At 41.0% G+C, this 17,480-nt stretch overlaps 1 protein-coding gene across 1 annotated transcript in view; it reads left to right on the forward strand.

Annotated features, from left to right (window-relative positions):
- Positions 1 to 5,499: 5,499 nt before the first annotated feature.
- The window catches only part of LOC137023965 (thyrotropin-releasing hormone-degrading ectoenzyme-like), a 190,518-nt gene continuing 178,537 nt past the window's right edge, over positions 5,500 to 17,480 (forward strand). Inside the window, exons 1-3 of the mRNA XM_067391096.1 lie at positions 5,500 to 6,188; positions 10,523 to 10,796; positions 17,279 to 17,405. Of these exons, the coding sequence (XP_067247197.1) occupies positions 5,500 to 6,188; positions 10,523 to 10,796; positions 17,279 to 17,405 (1,090 nt within the window). The remainder of the gene's footprint in view (positions 6,189 to 10,522; positions 10,797 to 17,278; positions 17,406 to 17,480) is intronic.

A 17,480-nucleotide genomic window follows, 5' to 3' on the forward strand; every position in this document is an offset into this window, starting at 1 on the left:
TCACATCTCGGCAACTACTTTTCCCACTCGTGAATACAACTTTTGTTGGTCATTCATGTGCTCAGAACTCGTAATTATGATATTTCTGACACTTAAAGGGCACATTACTAGATGGCAACCTAGACATTCTACTCACAGCTGTTCACTTCCTCTGATTCTGAATTATTAAACAGAAATATTATGAGATAAACTCTTCACAACATTTTACTGCTGAAGTCGCTGCCATTTTGAGCATTTCTTCATGCAGTCAAGTTGTAATTATGAGTTCGACAAGAACCTTTTTACAAGTAATGTAAAACAGAGTGAATGTACCTTAAAACCTCAGATGATGCACAGATCATATAATTTAATGTAAATACTTTTGGTTTTAGGAGAAAACACAGCCTGTACGTTTTTCTAAATATCTTATTGCGCATGTTACTTCAAAGAAAAAAAATCTTTACAGGTTTGGACTGACATATGTCTGAGAGTTGATGACAGAGTCTTCATTTTTTGGCTGATCTAACCCTATAACGTGTCTAGTTTGACAACAAGGACTGTTTCTTCTGCAGAAATGACAGAGACATTGTGTTCCAGGATCTGCACAACCAAAGACTTCCTTCTGTGATATAAAGAATGTTTATCTAATGTGCTTTAAAATCAAGAAAAATATATAGGCATACATACAATCATTACAGAATTTAATCTAAACTGAATTTAGATCCTGGTCCTGGAGAGTTACTGAGTCAGTTAGGTTATCCCATTGGTTTTGACTGGCAAATACTAATGTTACTTTTGAACTGCAGGGGGCGATGTCTCTCTGCTCTGCTTCTAGTTATTTCCACACAAATCTCATGTATTTTTCTCTCTCTGTGAGAATGTTTCTCTTCATCTTTCTACTCTGAAATGACCCTCTATGTGCCGGCAATCACAGCTGCCCTCAAGGACGTTTTACGGACGTTTTTATTCATTTAGCCCCTGTCACAGTCTCTCCAGACTGATCTTGTGTTGCATGTTTTCATTCAGCTGGAGACCCATGGTTCACACATTTTCACACAATGACACAGGCTTTTGTGTTCAGATGCCACATTGAAATTGCTTGTTTTTCTCCATTTTCATTTGATCTAGAGATCTCCCAATCATTCAAGGACTTTCCATTTCTGCCCCATTATTTCATAAGAATAGATTTTAAATTCCAAAGGGGCAAAGAGGATCTTGATCGGATGGAATTGAAATGCATTTCTTGCCCGTTCTAGTTTGGAGAATTTCAACTGTGAATAAAATCAGTTGAACTAGAAGCCCCCGTTCTATTTTTCACTTTATCCTAATCATCTTTTCACCTCGTCTTTTCTCTCCTGGCTCTTTCAAGGGTCTCTTCACACGTTCATCGCTCTCCTCTCGCTGTGCTGTTTAACCAGCCATGCCAACGGCTGCAAATTGAGAGTGTTATTTGGTGTTTGGAGCCGTCACTGCGTTCAAAGAGCCGCCGCTGGTCTTCCTTTATGAAACAATGACAGATGTACTGAGACAAATGAGTGGTGGAAAATATGGAAGGGATGTGAAGGAGGAGTTAAGGTCACTCATAAAAAGCTTTTGAGAATGAAAGCTAAATGAATAGGTAGAAAATGTAAATAAAAGCTGTTTTACTTCCAATGGGTTCAACCATTTGGGACATAGAGTTTGTGGGAGAATTTAGGAAACCTTGTTGGGAAATGGTCCTATTTGATTCAGCACCATGGACAGCGGCTTTCAGTTTACAGCTGCAGAGCACTGTTACGTGTAGCTGGTAGAAGGATGAGGCAGATACGGATTTCCACAATTAGAGACGTACTTTAAAAAACACAAGCAAGGAACACCAATCATACACTAAGCAAAACAGAGAACGGACAAGGAGTGCAGGGAGTGAGTGCCATATAAAGGCAGTGAAGATAATCAAGTCCAGGTGCAGGTGATGAGTGATGATGAGGAGCTGACGAGGGAAGTGAGTGCAGGTGACGAAACAGGAGGATCATGGGAAATGGAGTCCAGGGGAACAAGGGATCTGTAACAGTACCTCCCCCTCCCGGTAGGCGCGTCCTCGCTCCGTAGATGGAACAACCGGGAGGGGGGTGGGCGCCCTGGAGACCTCAGCCGGAGCAGGGGGAGGAGTAGACTGGAGTGGAGGTCTCCAGGGCGGGTTCAAAAGCCATGGCGGGTCAGGGGCCGAAGGCAGCCATGGAGGGTCAGGGGCCGAAGCCTTCGAGCCGTTGAGCCCAGGCGGCGCTGAAGGACCGGCGGGAGATGGCGGAACCAGCGGCTCTGCCGACCGAAGCGCATCCAGGGCTCCAGAAGGCCGCAGTTGAACACAGACGACATACAACAAAGTGATCACCAGGGGGAGTGAGGAAGCCAACTGGAACGGAGGGACAGAGGGACGGAGCGAAGACGGAGGAGTGCAGTCCAGAAGTGAGGGCAGGCTGACGAGGGACCAAGGTGTGAACGGGGGCAGGATGGAGACTTGTGAGACTTGTGGACTGATGGACCATGGTGGAGACGAGGGAGGTTGGAGCCAGGGTGTAGGTAATCGCCCAGAGGTCCGAGGTGGAGATCTGGGCGAGGGGGCTTGAGGTGGTGGTTCAGTGAAGACGCAAATGGATGGAGGTGGGAGAGGGAGGCAGGGAGGGTAAACAGTTTTAGGGCTGGAGACTTCTATAACAGTTCATAATAGAAGTGGGCTCGGCAGTGGCTGGAGCGGCTGGCTCGGTGGTGGCGGCTGGAGCTGAGGGCTCGGAGAAAAAGTCTATAAGCCAGACCGCATCATCTGGCGGCTCGCACAGGGTTGGAGTGGCAGGCTCGGAGAGGGCTAGAGCGGGCTCTGAGTTCATTCCCTCAAATATAATTAAAATTCCCGTAGGAACGGGGGCGGGCTCGGCGGAGACTGGAGAGCTTGGCTCGGCGGAGACTGGAGAGCTTGGCTCGGCGGAGACTGGAGAACGTGGCTCGGGCTTTTTCTTCTTCCTCCGCCTTCTGGACCCAGCAGAGGAGTGTGGGTCCAGCATGGAACAGGCAGGAAGTTCGCTGGAGGAGTATGCAGAGGAAGACGGAGACTGACTGACTGGCCCGGCCAACCGTGTTTCTGGATGGACCAGAGATAAACACCTATCCTGAACCCAATCAACATAGAATTTGGAGTCATTTAACCATAAAATGGAGTTGATAGTTTCGCTTAAGGAGAAACGATAATCGGGTTCATCAAAAACGGATGGTTTCATCATCTAGTCCATCCAGAAACAAAGAGATCAAACATGCTTCAGGCCAGTCCGACAAAAAAGCGAGCTCAACGAACTCCTCCACATACCTCACCAGCGAACGACCCACCTGAAGAAGCCCAATGAGACGATCGCCAGCTGTTAGAGGTGTTGGAGGAGCGGAAGCTGGAGCCAGGGAACTAATCCAAGAGTCCATATTTCCTTTGTGGAAATCCAGGCGTTTTTTAAGGTCCGTTCTTCTGTTACGTGTAGCTGGTATAAGGATGAGGCAGATACGGATTTCCACAATTAGAGACGTACTTTAATGAACACAAGCAAGGAACACCAAACATACACTAAGCAAAACAGAGAACGGACAAGGAGTGCAGGGAGTGAGTGCCATATAAAGGGAGTGAAGATAATCAAGTCCAGGTGCAGGTGATGAGTGATGATGAGGAGCTGACAAGGGAAGTGAGTGCAGGTGACGAAACAGGAGGATCATGGGAAATGGAGTCCAGGGGAACAAGGGATCTGTAACACGCACGTTGTGAATATGCTTTATTATTTGGGTTTATAAAACTGAAACCATGCACCTTCTAGCGGGCGTAAAAATAATGACAGTGTTGCGTTACGTCTGTCGTCATGAAATGACGTATGACTGTCATTACCAATCAAAATGCGTGTTCATTTAAATGCAATGTGTGGACTTTTTACACCATTTGTACTTTTTCAATTTAGCAAAACTAATTTTTTTATTAACGACTACAGCCACCCCACCCCTAAACCTAACCTTAGTGATTTATAGTGCATATACACTTTATGAGCACATGCGTTCCCAACTTCCCTGGGATCGAACCCACGATCGCATGATCACATGATTGTATATTATTATTATTGCAATGCTCTGCCAATTGAGCTACGCAAAACCTGAAATATGATGCAGATAAAAGGGAACAATGCATTAAAATGAAAGTGTCCTGTTGTCGAAAGGGGCGCTACTTTAGTAAACGCTCCTATGGGTCGTATTTCAGGGAAGTGACAAAGACCTATATGGTCGTATTGGTTGGAGAACATGTTTGATTTCTGCACAGAATGCTATATTTTAAAGTGATATAGAGGAGATTAAGAGGAGAAATGGTTAGAGATTAGAAGGAAACTGAGGTTTTACCAAGCTCAACAGCTCTGGCCGAGCTGTGATATAAACAAAACGCTATTAGCTGTTCGATATATCCACCCCGCCTTCCTGTTTCAGTTGAAATTACGTCAACACATTGAATAATGCTGCAAGTTCCAAGACACTTTAGTGGGCCTTTAAATCCCCCTCTTGCTCATTCTGTCTCCTCGACCGTCATATGCCCCCTAATGTTGATTGGCTATGCGTTTGTTGTTGGTGTCCAACTAACTTCCAAACAGTGTTTTTGAAATATGACTTACCCCACCTTTAAAAGGAAGAAGGGCTCAATGCAATTGATTGAATTAATAATCACCTCCATTTCATGCTTTTGTTGTGAAAGTACACAACAGACATGCTCTATTTGTGTGATGAGTAATAAACACTGTGTTGAAAACACTGTCACAGCGTTGCTGTAAAATTTTGACATGCACAAGCCTTAAATGTGTGCCTAATTTTTCCATTTAATTTGTTCCATTATTCTGTTTAATATTCATGCAACTCAGCAATTTTGATTTGTGTGAAAGAGGAGAGTCACATCAGCCTGTCTGAATATTCCACTGTTTAATTAAATGTTGTTTGACAGAATTACTGGACTGAATTTCTGAGAGAGAGAGAGAGAGAGAGAGAGAGAGAGAGAGAGAGAGAGAGAGAGAGAGAGAGAGAGAGAGAGAGAGAGAGAGAGAGAGAGAGAGAGAGAGAGAGAGAGAGAGAGAGAGAGAGAGAGAGAGAGAGCGCACAGCCCACTGGCTGAAAGAGAGGATGCATCAGAGAGCGAGAGAAACTGTGATGATGATGGAGGAAGGAGAAATGAACAGAGAGAAGAGAGATTCACAACACTCTCGCGATTGACCAGAAAGCAGGTGTTGGACCTTCATCCACATCAGACTGAAGTCAGAGGAGAGATGGATGTGCGGTAAGACTCGATGAGCTCCAGCATCTGACCGACCGAACTTCTGATTCACCCGAATCTAGTCTCGAGATCATCGATCATCAGTTTTCCATTCTGTTCCAAGCTTTGCGTGTTTCTTTTCCTCATTTCTCGCCTTTAAATCAGTTTGAAGCGGCAGCGCGCGAACGGAGGCTGATCATGAATATAAAACACATCAGATTCGTCATATAATGGGGATCGAGGACGCGAGCATGAGGAACGGACGGGCTCTGTCCGATCAGTGGGCCGACAGCGTGGTGGTCCGGCCCCGGACGACCGAACAGCACATCACGGTGCATAAGAGGCTGGTGCTGGGCTTCGCCATCTCCATCCTCACCCTCATCATCGTCACGGCCATCGCCATCACGCTCAGCGTCAGCTTCGAGAGATGCGCCGCGGAGAGCAGCGGGGCTCTGGCCGCGAACGGGTCCAGCAACAGTAAGTGGAAACAGTCCCGGGACGGGAACATCAGTCACAGGGACACAGAGGACGGCCAGCAGCCCTGGAGACATCTGCGCTTACCGGCCACCCTGCGCCCTCGCCACTACGACCTCCGACTGTCCGTGTACATGGAGAACTTCACCTTCTCCGGCGAGGTGAACATTGAGTTTGAATGCGTCAACTCCACGAAGTTGATCGTGCTGCACACGGACCGGCTGGAGGTGGAGAAAGTGCTGGTGTATTCGGACAGTAAGAAAGCGGGCGCCATGAGGATCCAGCGCCGCTTCCACTACCAGCCCAAGCAGGTGTATGTGATCGCGCTGCACAGAGAGATGAAGCCGCTCAGAACATACAAGATCAACATCACTTTCCACGCGCACATCGAGCACGAGCTCCTGGGATTCTTTCGCAGCTCGTACTTGCTCAATGGAGAAAGAAGGTAAAGGCGGTTCAGTTCGTCTAAAAAAGTCTCTCATATGTCGATCAGGTGTTGATATAATGTTATGCTGTTGCCATGGGAACTACTGATGTTGCGTTACGTTCATATGCGCAATTAAACACAACTTTTTGGCTGAATTAATCAAAATACTAAAATAATACAGCAGTTAATACTAATGTTAAATCATAATAAATGAATATGGGAACTCATTCAAATAAGAATGTCATGTTTTAATTCCAAGTTACCCAAGTAGGCTAAATGTGTTATTTTACTAGAAATGGTTACACCCACATGGAAAAAAAAAAAAAAAAAAAAAAACTATAGTAATTTATAGTAAATACTATAGTGTTTTTGAACCACAGTGAAGTACTTGAATGAATTTGTTGTGGTAATTCTATAGTTGCTGTGGTAATATAACAACTATAGTAATATAAACAAAATACTCTACCCAATACAGTACTAAGTTTTCTACAGTTATAGGGTATATTATGCTACGATGCACTAGTTTAGTAAAAACTAAAGTATACTACAGTATTTATTACAGTTTATCAGTTCACTATAGTTAATACTACAGTATGCTGTAGCATTCATTAACAAAGTGTTAATGAATAATATATATATATATATATACAGTAGGCTATACTACAATTTACTATAATATGGTTCAAAAACACTATAGTATTTACTATAAATTACTACAGTATTTTTTCATGTCGGTTTTTAGGGGGTAAAAAGTTTAAACAACATGTTATAATCTTTAAAAAGTATATTTAGTACTGGTATGAGGTTTTATTGCAGTAATATTAAACATTAAAATATTTGTGTGGTTAAGTTATTAGCAGTATATTTTGTGAGGATTATTTGTTCTAATGCTTATCATACATGTTATGCACAGATGAGTGCCAGTAAACTGTCAAATACAACACAGAGGTGACATGTTACAAACAACCATCAAGATAGAACCATATGTGCCAAAAGAAACAAGATATAATCTCTGAATCTTCAAATCTCTTGAATCTTCGGTCTGAGACAGTAACTGTTCCTCAGTGTTCAGGGAGGTCAGAGGTCACAGATCTGAACGCTAGTCAAACCTCTGGGTACTGAAGTCACAGCTGTCTGTCGCTGCACTCAGTGACTCATTCACTGTCAGACACTGACTGACACTCACATAATCATGGGAAGTTTTCCAGCACAGTGATAAACGTTCATGAACCCACACAGAGTTAAATTTACATATATAAACTATTTATGCAGCTACTACCATAATACATCAATACTAGTGAGATTAGAGAGTTAGATTAAGGTGTTCAGTTCATATGTGCTCCTGTTTATGCTGAGAAAACCCATTGTTATGTTTGAAAATCTTCAGATCAGTAGTTATAATCTTATATAACTCTTTAAGATGCACCATTGATTATCAGAAGCTCATATATGTGTATTGACTGTAGTTTTACAGCCTCATATTCACAGTGATTTCAGTGAATATCAACTTCTTGCTCTTATTTTCTGGCTTCTGACTCTTTGTCCTCTGAGGGAAAAATGGCTCATGTCTGAATCTTTGCCCCAGGTTTTCTGTATTTGACACATGTTTAAGCCTTGTTTTACCCTGAAGGGTTCGCTTTCATGGACAGGGTTCACAAACTTTTAGTCAGTCCACCAGTTGCCTTCTTGTTTTTTCAATAACTGTTGAACCTTTTACTTCCTTTCAGCTGTAAACAGCATGTTAAGGGCTCAGGGCGATTCTTTCTTTTTTTAAACTGTATTGTGAGGTGGTAATTGAAGAGCACGTTTGAAATAAATTCAGTAGATGTTGATGTTGTTCAGACAGCGTTCTTCAGCAGCTCTCAGCTCCACAGGCTGTGAAGATCATTGAGTTTAGTGTAATCAGCGCCTGCTGGCTGCTCGTATATTCATGAACACTGAGCGGCGGGGATCTCGCAGGATTGAGAAAATAACTGTGTTTATGTAGTTTGACTTGGGCACATGGTCTAATCTTTTCAGAAATGTAACAGTTTTCCTTCAGCCTCACATTGCAGGTCAGTAATGTCACAATAAGCAGGTCTAAAACATCTCCAACAAACTCAAACACTGCAGGGATTTTCACTCTGACATCCCAGTCGAATCTCCTCCTTTGTGTCTGTTAGTTGTTTGATTTCTCATCACCTCCTGCCTGCATCCCAATTGTGATATTTAAATAGTGTGAAGATGTTTACATGGTACTAGCATCTATAAACGGTGAATGAAAGGTGGTAAACAGATGGGACATTATAGATTGTTACTGCATGAATGGCTGCTAACAAGAGTAAAAAGTTGTGACAGAAATGCAGGAGTGAGCAGAACACCCCTCCTCCCCCGTCTGCTGGTCATGCTGTGGGTGGCGAAGACAAAAATGCCTGTGAGGTTTGAAACTGGCTTTAATATCCGCTAATGCAGCTGTCTGGAATGCAGTTTACTCTTTCTTCTCCAGAACCGCTTTTCCTGCTCTCTAACTAGATTTTTACTTTGATATTCAACTCAGTTCTCATGTCCTCAATGTGTCTCAATGTAGATTATTAACGCTGCATTACTACATGTAAGATCAATTTGACAGCTTTTTATTATTTTTTTGCCATCTAAATTGGTTCACGCTGTCAATTTGTTGACGTTGCGCTGTCACAGATGGGTTTAATGTTTGCAGCTGTGACAAGCAGATATCAGATATATCATTATTTCTGTGTAGTGTATCTTATGATATGTTGACGTTTGATGTGATTTAGTTGCGGTGGTTAAAAAGCTCTAACAGTTTCGTCCATCTTCACTCCAGAAAGCTCATTAGTGTGTGTAACACAGTTCGTAAATGTGGGAAGAAGGAGGCGGGAACCGGCGAACATTCAACGTAACTTTTAATTCAAAATAAACATAGAACAAAACGAAAGTAGCCTAATGCCGGCAGACCCTCGCGGACGTCTGCCGGCCACACAAACATAATAAAACATAAAATAAAGTCCAGGCCTGGTCCTCTCTCGTCCTTCACTGATGTCGCTCCTCCTTTTATGCCTCCGGAGCTCCTCCGTGAGAGACTCGAGGCCGGCACGCCTCGCAGGTGACGCTCATTATCACTCGCGTCACCGGCCTCGCGCCGTTCCCTCACGGCTCTCGCCCGCCCTGCTCGTCACATACCCCCAACGCCCCTCGCAGGCCGGGGGGTACCTCCGAGACTGCGCTTTACTCCCCCCCGGGGCCTGTCTCGGCGGCCGCAGCACCTGGGGGTAAGGACAGACGAGACGAGAGAAAGGAGACGGAAGCAAGGGGAGCGACAGGACGAGAGAGGGAGAGAGGAAAAAGAAAGAAAAAAAAATGCTGGGTCCGGCTCCCAGACACACTGCCGCTCGGTCCTCAGCCTGCCAAGAGGCTCTTCTTCGCGGTGCCATGCGGTGGCACTGGACGCTCGGTGGACGGCCCGATCCTCGACCGCCTCCTGGCGGCCGGCGATGGCTCCTCCGACTGAGGGCAGCCGGCAGCGAGTCCCCCGTCCCCTGCTCCTCCCCTTCATGGCGGACGGCAGCAGGCTCCGGCCCACGGCAGACGGCGGCGACTCCTCCGCTCCCTCCAGGTCCAGGACGGCAGCCACCCCACCTCGTCCCAGGAGCACGGCATCCGGGTCTCCGTCCCACCTTTCACAAGGCTCCAGCACCACCGCCTCGGGCAGCCTTTCGCGGTCTTCACTTCCGCGCTGCCCGAACTCCGCAGCACCGCGATCCCCCTCAGCAGCGAGGGCTCTCCGACAGCATGTCCCTCCTTCCTCCCGGGTTTCGGCACCAATGTAACACAGTTCGTAAATGTGGGAAGAAGGAGGCGGGAACCGGCGAACATTCAACGTAACTTTTAATTCAAAAATAAACAAACAACAAAACGAAAGTAATGCCGGCAGACCCTCGCGGACGTCTGCCGGCCACACAAACATAATAAAACATAAAATAAAATCCAGGCCTGGTCCTCTCTCGTCCTTCACTGATGTCGCTCCTCCTTTTATGCCTCCGGAGCTCCTCCGTGAGAGACTCGAGGCCGGCACGCCTCGCAGGTGACGCTCATTATCACTCGCGTCACCGGCCTCGCGCCGTTCCCTCACGGCTCTCGCCCGCCCTGCTCGTCACAGTGTGATAAAAATGCACAGCGATGAGAACAGGGATGGCAGACAGAGCTAATTTACATTCAGGAAAGTCATGTGACAACCAATGTAATGAAGTTATGGTGAAATGACTTTCCACTGTGGACTAGTTCAATAGCATATATTTCAGCAGAGGTTTCATTTATCTTACCTCTCTTATGTTCTTATCCCTGCTGTTATTCTGCAGGTATCTTGCGGTGACGCAGTTCTCTCCGACTCACGCTAGAAAGGCCTTCCCGTGTTTCGACGAGCCCATCTATAAAGCCACATTCAGAGTGAGTCTGAAACACGAGAGCTCGTATCAGTCGCTGTCCAACATGCCAGTGGAGGCCTCAACATCTGACGAGGACGGATGGGTGACCAACCATTTCTCCAGGACGCCCCGCATGTCCACGTATTACCTGGCCTGGGCCGTGTGCAACTTCACCTACAGAGAAGCAGTTACAGACAATGGAGTCGTGGTGAGTCGCATTTTCAGTCTCAAAACTCAAAGTTAGAAACAGTATACTGAGATTTTATTATTTTATAACTCTTTTCTAAAACTTAGTGAGCAGAATTTTAAAGCATCATCACAGATGCACTTCTGAAGGCTGTTCCAGAAGATTTTCTGTCTGATTCTCCTAATTCTAAGGCAGCATCTCATGTATGCTTCAAAGTGAAGGCAATCCCAGAATGCATTGCACTGAGATCAGTAGATAAAGTCAATCCAATGTAAATGAGCAAAGAAACCAATGAAGAACATACATGACAGTAAAGACATTCGTAATGTTACAAAATATTTGTATTTCAAATAAATTCTGTTCTTTTGAACGTTCTACTCATCATATATATACCAAAAATTATCAGTATATATTTTTACTAGTGGGTTCAGGACACAATAGTTCATTTATGTAAGTGAGGATAGCAAAATAAAGTAAACTGTGACATATTATACCCAAAAATTATTCATACAGTGGACTACCAGTAAAATTTGGAATAAAAAATTATTCACACACTTTGACCTGACCATGTTATGTTTTGCTTAAGTGGTATCTGACATAATTAAGATTTTTTTTTTCTGACACAGTTTATCTATTTTATTAATTTTATTTTATTACCTATATATATATATATATATATATATATATATATATATATATATATATATATATATATATATATATATATATATATCATGTTTTCAACACTGATAATAATAAGAAATGTTTCTTGAGCACTAAATCATCATATTAGAAGGATTTCTGAAGGACACCTGCATGTGACACTGAAGTAATGGTTTTGAAAATCCAGCTTTGCCATCACAGGAATAAATTACAATTTTAATATATTAAAATAGAAAACAATTAAAAATTAATAATATTTCACAATATTACAATTTCCCTGCATTTTTTTTTCTTTCTTTTTTTTTTTTTTAAATCAAATCAGCATTGGAGCATAAGACACTTCTTTCGAAAACATTACAAAATATTACCAATCTCAAACTTATGAACAGCACTTTATAAGAAAATATATTTCATTAAATACTCAAAAGTAATGATAAAATAGTGTAATTTAATTAAAAAGGGACTACGCAATATTTGTGTGTGCTATGTAGTTCATTAGCGTATTGAATCATTAGCTTAGCCACAGACTAACATCAAAGTCAATTAATATCAATTGTGAGTCGAGTCTTGTGTGTATTGTATTGTGTGTATATATATAATGTAGCTGTGACCTGTGAGGTTAGGATGTTCCCTTAGAAGGCAGCTGCCAAGACATTAAGTTTTGAAACAGAGCTATTATCTTGCTCACAGTCGATATGCTTATGTTACTGTACATTTCTATAGTCAATATATAACGGTTACACAATGGATAATGGAAACGGTTGTCTCCACTAACATTAGTCCAGCATCCACAAAGTCACATACGTGCCTTTTAAAAGGTTATGAATCATGTGTGCAACTGGTGTCCACTTATGTCACTTATGTGTCCACAGGACTGTGTTCAGGTTTTATAAAACACACAGGAACATGTTTGATGTGAAGTTTAGCCATTAAGATATAGTGTGCGTTGTATCACTTTCATCACATGCACTTAAATGTTTTTTTGACACTGAATCCTCACATTCTAAGCAGCTTCATCTGTCTGCCATTAGAGAGATGCTGTTTATGAGTTGTGTTACTGATATCATGTTCAGTCAAAGTCCTGTTGTCAAATTAGACACTTCCTGACGGCTTCCTCAGTGTCTCCTGTTGTGTGCCCTTGGCCGGCCTCCTCCTCCTCATATTAGTGTAATTAATCTATCTCCTTGTGCATGACCGCGCTCTCCTTTATATCAAATCAGTGGAGTGTGCTTCTATCTGGGGCATTTATACCCACACTGTGGCTTGTAGCGGTTAGCCGTGCGCTAGCTTCCCCCATCAATCACATTAAAGCGGCAGGGTAGCCCCCTCGCTCCATTCATCATACAGATTCGGCTGTGCGGAGCGAGAGGAAAGATCGTGGGAGAGGAACGTTGGAGAGGAGAGTGGAGTTATTACTCTGGGTTTAGGGGAAACACTGATCTACCACACGCACGTGTGTAAAGATCACGACAGACCCAGTAGCAGTTGTTGGGCAATATGTATTACGGTTTTTAAGGCTCTAGTTGAGGGGTCTCAAACTCAAATTACCTGAGCCAGGTGGTGTTCCTCATTGGGGGCCGGTTGAATAGATTTACTTTGGGTTTTTACACAGTGAATTTTAATTATATACATTTATTGCCACAGTTATACAGTTATTGACGCATTTGATATTTCCCTCATATCTAGTTTAGTAGAGTAATGATGCCTGCGATTGTATTTCTTGAGAACTGCAGGCTTCTTGTTTGTTGTTGTCATTTAACCTACAGCTGTGCATTTATACTTGTTTATATATATATATATATATATATATATATATATATATATATATATATATATATATATATATATATATATATATATATATATATATATATATATATATATATATATATATATATATATATATGATTAGTGAGATGGGTTTAAAGATAAACTAATAACTTTAGAAGTGCTCTTTGGAGCTTTATATTAATGACAAAATGAAATACTCTTCACTTTACTTGCATATAATAATTGTGTAGGATTCATTAGTGCTTGTTTTTCTGAAGAAAAACAATTATTGTTATGATTTTTCTTCTAAATGATCATCTCTGCCTTTAAAATAGCTTTTTTTGTAATGTAAACAAGGTTGCATGATTGGAGAAAAATAGTATCCAATAATATCATAGTGTAACATGTTGCCATCCATGTTTTCAATCAAATCCTTAAAGATAAAATCAAGTTCCAGTTTTTTTTTTTTGTTTTTTTGTTTTTTTTAATTCTGTTTATTGCTTCTGTTTGCTTATTGATTCAATTTTTGTTTTCAGTTTATTAATTTGTTTCTGTTTGTTTAGATTTTATTTCTTTAATGGTTGCATGTGTGTTTTTGTTCTGTTTAGATGTTGGTTCTGTTTGTTTTATGGTTTTGTTTCTGCTTGAGTCTTTGGCATGTTTGTTATTGTGTTCTGTTTGGATGCAGGTTCTGTTTGTTTATTGGTTCTGTTTGCTTAATGTTTTTTTATCTTTGTTCTGTTAGTTTAAGTGTTCTGTTTGTTTGTTTGTTTGTTTTGTGGCTCTGCTTGAGTCATTGTCAGATTTGTTATTTGGTTTTGTTTGGATGTAGGTTCTGTTTTTGAATTGGTTCTGTTTCGATCTTGGCTCTGTTTGTTTAAAGGATTTGTTCAGATTTTCGTTCTGTTTATAGGTTTTTCTATAGTTATGTTTTTTTTTCTGCTCGGGTATTTGGTATGTTTGTTGATTCTGTTGGATAAATGTTTTTGTTAGGATGTTTGTTCTGTTTGAAGGTTTTATTTGTTTGTTTGTCTATGGTTGTTATGTATGTTTGTTATTAGGTTCTGTTTGGATGTAAGTTCAGTTTGTTGATTTTGTTTAGATTTTTGTTCTGTGAGTTTAGAAGTTTTGTTTTTTCTCTGCTTGGTATTTGATATGTTTGTTTATGGGTTCTGTTTGTTAAATTGTTTGTTTGGATATTTGTTCTCTTAATTTAAAGTTTTTTTTTGTTTGTTCTGATAGGGTGTTTTAGTTCTAATAGGATGTTTGGTATGTTCGTTTTTATTCTCTATGCTTGAATGTTTAGTATGTTTTTTATTGGTTCTGTTTGTTAATTGGTTCTGTTAGTTTATTGGTACTGTTTGAGTATCGGGCAGCTCATTCATTTTGATGGGAATTTAAGTGGTTCAGCTCATTGGTTTAAAGGTGCTTAATTTGTGCTACAGTCTTAAACAATCCCTCAGAAAACCTGTTCTATTAACATATAACTGCAAATTGTTGATTGTATTGGTTGTTCTGCTATAAAAGCAGATTGCAACTTGAATGCTCTCTTAAGACTAGTATAACTAGCAATTTTGAATGAATTCAATTTAACTTTAATGTTCCATATCTCACATTAATTTCAGTTATGACCAATCCATTTCAGATACAACCCTATATATTCTGCAGCCTCTGGGAGTGATGTCTAATGTACAATATCTGGAGAAAAATGTTTTTCCCAAACCAGACAGTAATTGATTGTTCCGTCTGTGGCCCGCTCTCCAAAATGATTTGAAGTCTGAGCTTGGATTGTTTGTTTCATCTGTCTTCACCAGCCTACATGGTTTAGTCAACCTGCTGCTGTGTGTGAATAATGCAGAGTCTTTGTCATCACACGCCTCTGTTTTGGTGAACGTGACCTTTGTTCCAGTTGTATTGACCAATGGACTCTCTAGTGCATCACATATTGCAATTTGACCCTCAGGGTCTTCAAACTCGTGATTTCTCAAACATACTGACACTCAACTGGATTTCCCTTTCTGACCATGCATAATTTTTACTTAATGTATTATATTAGTAAAAGTGCTAAAATGAGAGAAACTGGTTATTTGATTGTCTAAAAGCAGTATATTCCATTTATAACACTGTAGCAGCCATTATGAAATCCACTGGTTTAGTGTCCATTAGTTTTTATTTATCCTATCAAGAAAGATGACAAATGTTCTTGTAATATCTAATCAACATTCAATTACATATTCATGAAATTACTCAGCCTGATCAGAAAAGCATGTTTACTGCATTTAATGGACCAAATTATGGTTTTAGCAGTAGAATACAAATGCCTTGAAATGTCTAGGTTTCAAAGTTGAAAAACTGATTTATGCTGGTTTGGTGCTGGTCAAGCTGTTAAACCAGTCTAAACAACACAAGCTGGTGACTAGCCAGACTTTCTAAGAGGGAATCATGTTTTGTAAAATTAGAAGAAAATTTCACATATTATACACATTTTTGGCACAGTTTACTTTGGAAATTTATAGAAATTATTATTATTTTTTTTGCCTCAAGTATCTCTCACATACAGGCATATATTAGTGTAATAAGTCAACAAGTTGTTAATATCAAGTCAAGTGCTCCTTGTCATCTTAAGTGTGCTGACTAAACCTTCATCTTTTCATCAGAAAGAGCTTGTTAGCGGATAAAATGTTGAGCAGCCGCTCATTGAGAAACTCTCCAATAAAGTTTAATTAACCCCATTTAAGTCTCTGTCAAGCTGCCTTCATCAAAACCAAACAAACAAACAAATGAAGCAGTCAGACTAGAGTCAGATTGAACAATCTTCACACTGACTGATTAATGAAGCTTCTCTTAATTGTCAACTTGAGCGCTTTGTCTAATTACAGGTTGTTTTAAAATCACATTGATTTGATTGAGCTTTGAATCATTTCCACAGCCCTAAGTGCTGTCCATTCATCTTTATATCAGACATAGAGCTGATCGATACGGCAGCAACATGTGAGGTAAACAACACATAATTCAATGTGCATTGCTGCCAGGCTCTGAAACAAAGGCTTTCCTCCTGCTTGTTTTGCACGGTAACTCTGTTAGTGTAGGAGGACATTCATTCTGACTAGATGGATGCCCATTCAGAAAGCCGTGCCATGCATCAGCCTTCGGCTAAAAGAGACCAAGATCATTTTTGCTGTGAGAATACATTTCCCACAGAGCCACACCTCACACACTTTCTCTTTCACACTTGTTTTTATGCCCCCTCTCTCTCTTTCTCTCTCTCTCACACACACACACACACACACACACACATATAGTACTTCAGTGCTAACACAGAATAAAGGATCTCACAATAATGCAAATGTTTTGTCTGCTTTTTCCTGGAAATCTAATTTGTTTCCAACGACAAATATCTAAAAATGCTATTTTAATAAACTACAGCTTTACAATTGATTGAAATAAGCACAGATATTTAAAATTTTAAAGTATTTAAAGTTTTTCATAAGCTACAATCTAATAACATTATGGTTTATGAAAATGTAAACAATCCATTTAAAGGTGCCATAACTCAAAAACTGCCTACTTTTTCAATGGTCATGGTTCTAGAAGTCTAGAAGTACAAAATATTCATAAATATAAAAAGAATATATATTTAAAGTTAATTTTGTCAGCATATTATGTCATTCTCAATGCATTATGGAAGTAGATACCTCTTCAGGGTATTAGATAGTGTAGTTCTTCATTTGAGTGTAATTAAAAACACTGAATATGAGCTCATCTGCCTGCAGTCTACAGAAAATGAAAGGGTTTTTTACATGTGGAGTAGGTGACAGTAATACTTTTTATGCCTCACACACTGGATGAGGGATGGCAAAAAGTGCACTTGAAAGATAAATGCAAAATTCACCAGCCAGATGAAGGCATTTGGCAGATATATTCACCAAGGATTACTCTTTCAAGTCCATAACTGTTATCCTTGAGGGAATTGAGGTTAGGAATAAACCCAGAGCCGTACAAGAGTTCATTCAGCACCTGACACAATTTGACTTTTCTTCTCCCTCTCTTCCGATGTTGTGTTGATGTAGATTCGGCTGTATGCCAGGCCTGACGCCATCCAGAGCGGATCGGGGGACTACGCTCTGCACATCACCAAGAGACTCCTGCAGTTTTACCAGGATTACTTCAAAGTCAAATATTCCCTCCCAAAATTAGGTAAGATGGGCGGTGAAATGTCTTCAGCTTTGTCTGGCTTCAGTGAAACGGGCAATAAATGTTCATGGGAAACTG

Source organism: Chanodichthys erythropterus, chromosome 8 (assembly GCF_024489055.1).
Source record: "Chanodichthys erythropterus isolate Z2021 chromosome 8, ASM2448905v1, whole genome shotgun sequence".
Classification (NCBI taxonomy): domain Eukaryota; kingdom Metazoa; phylum Chordata; class Actinopteri; order Cypriniformes; family Xenocyprididae; genus Chanodichthys; species Chanodichthys erythropterus.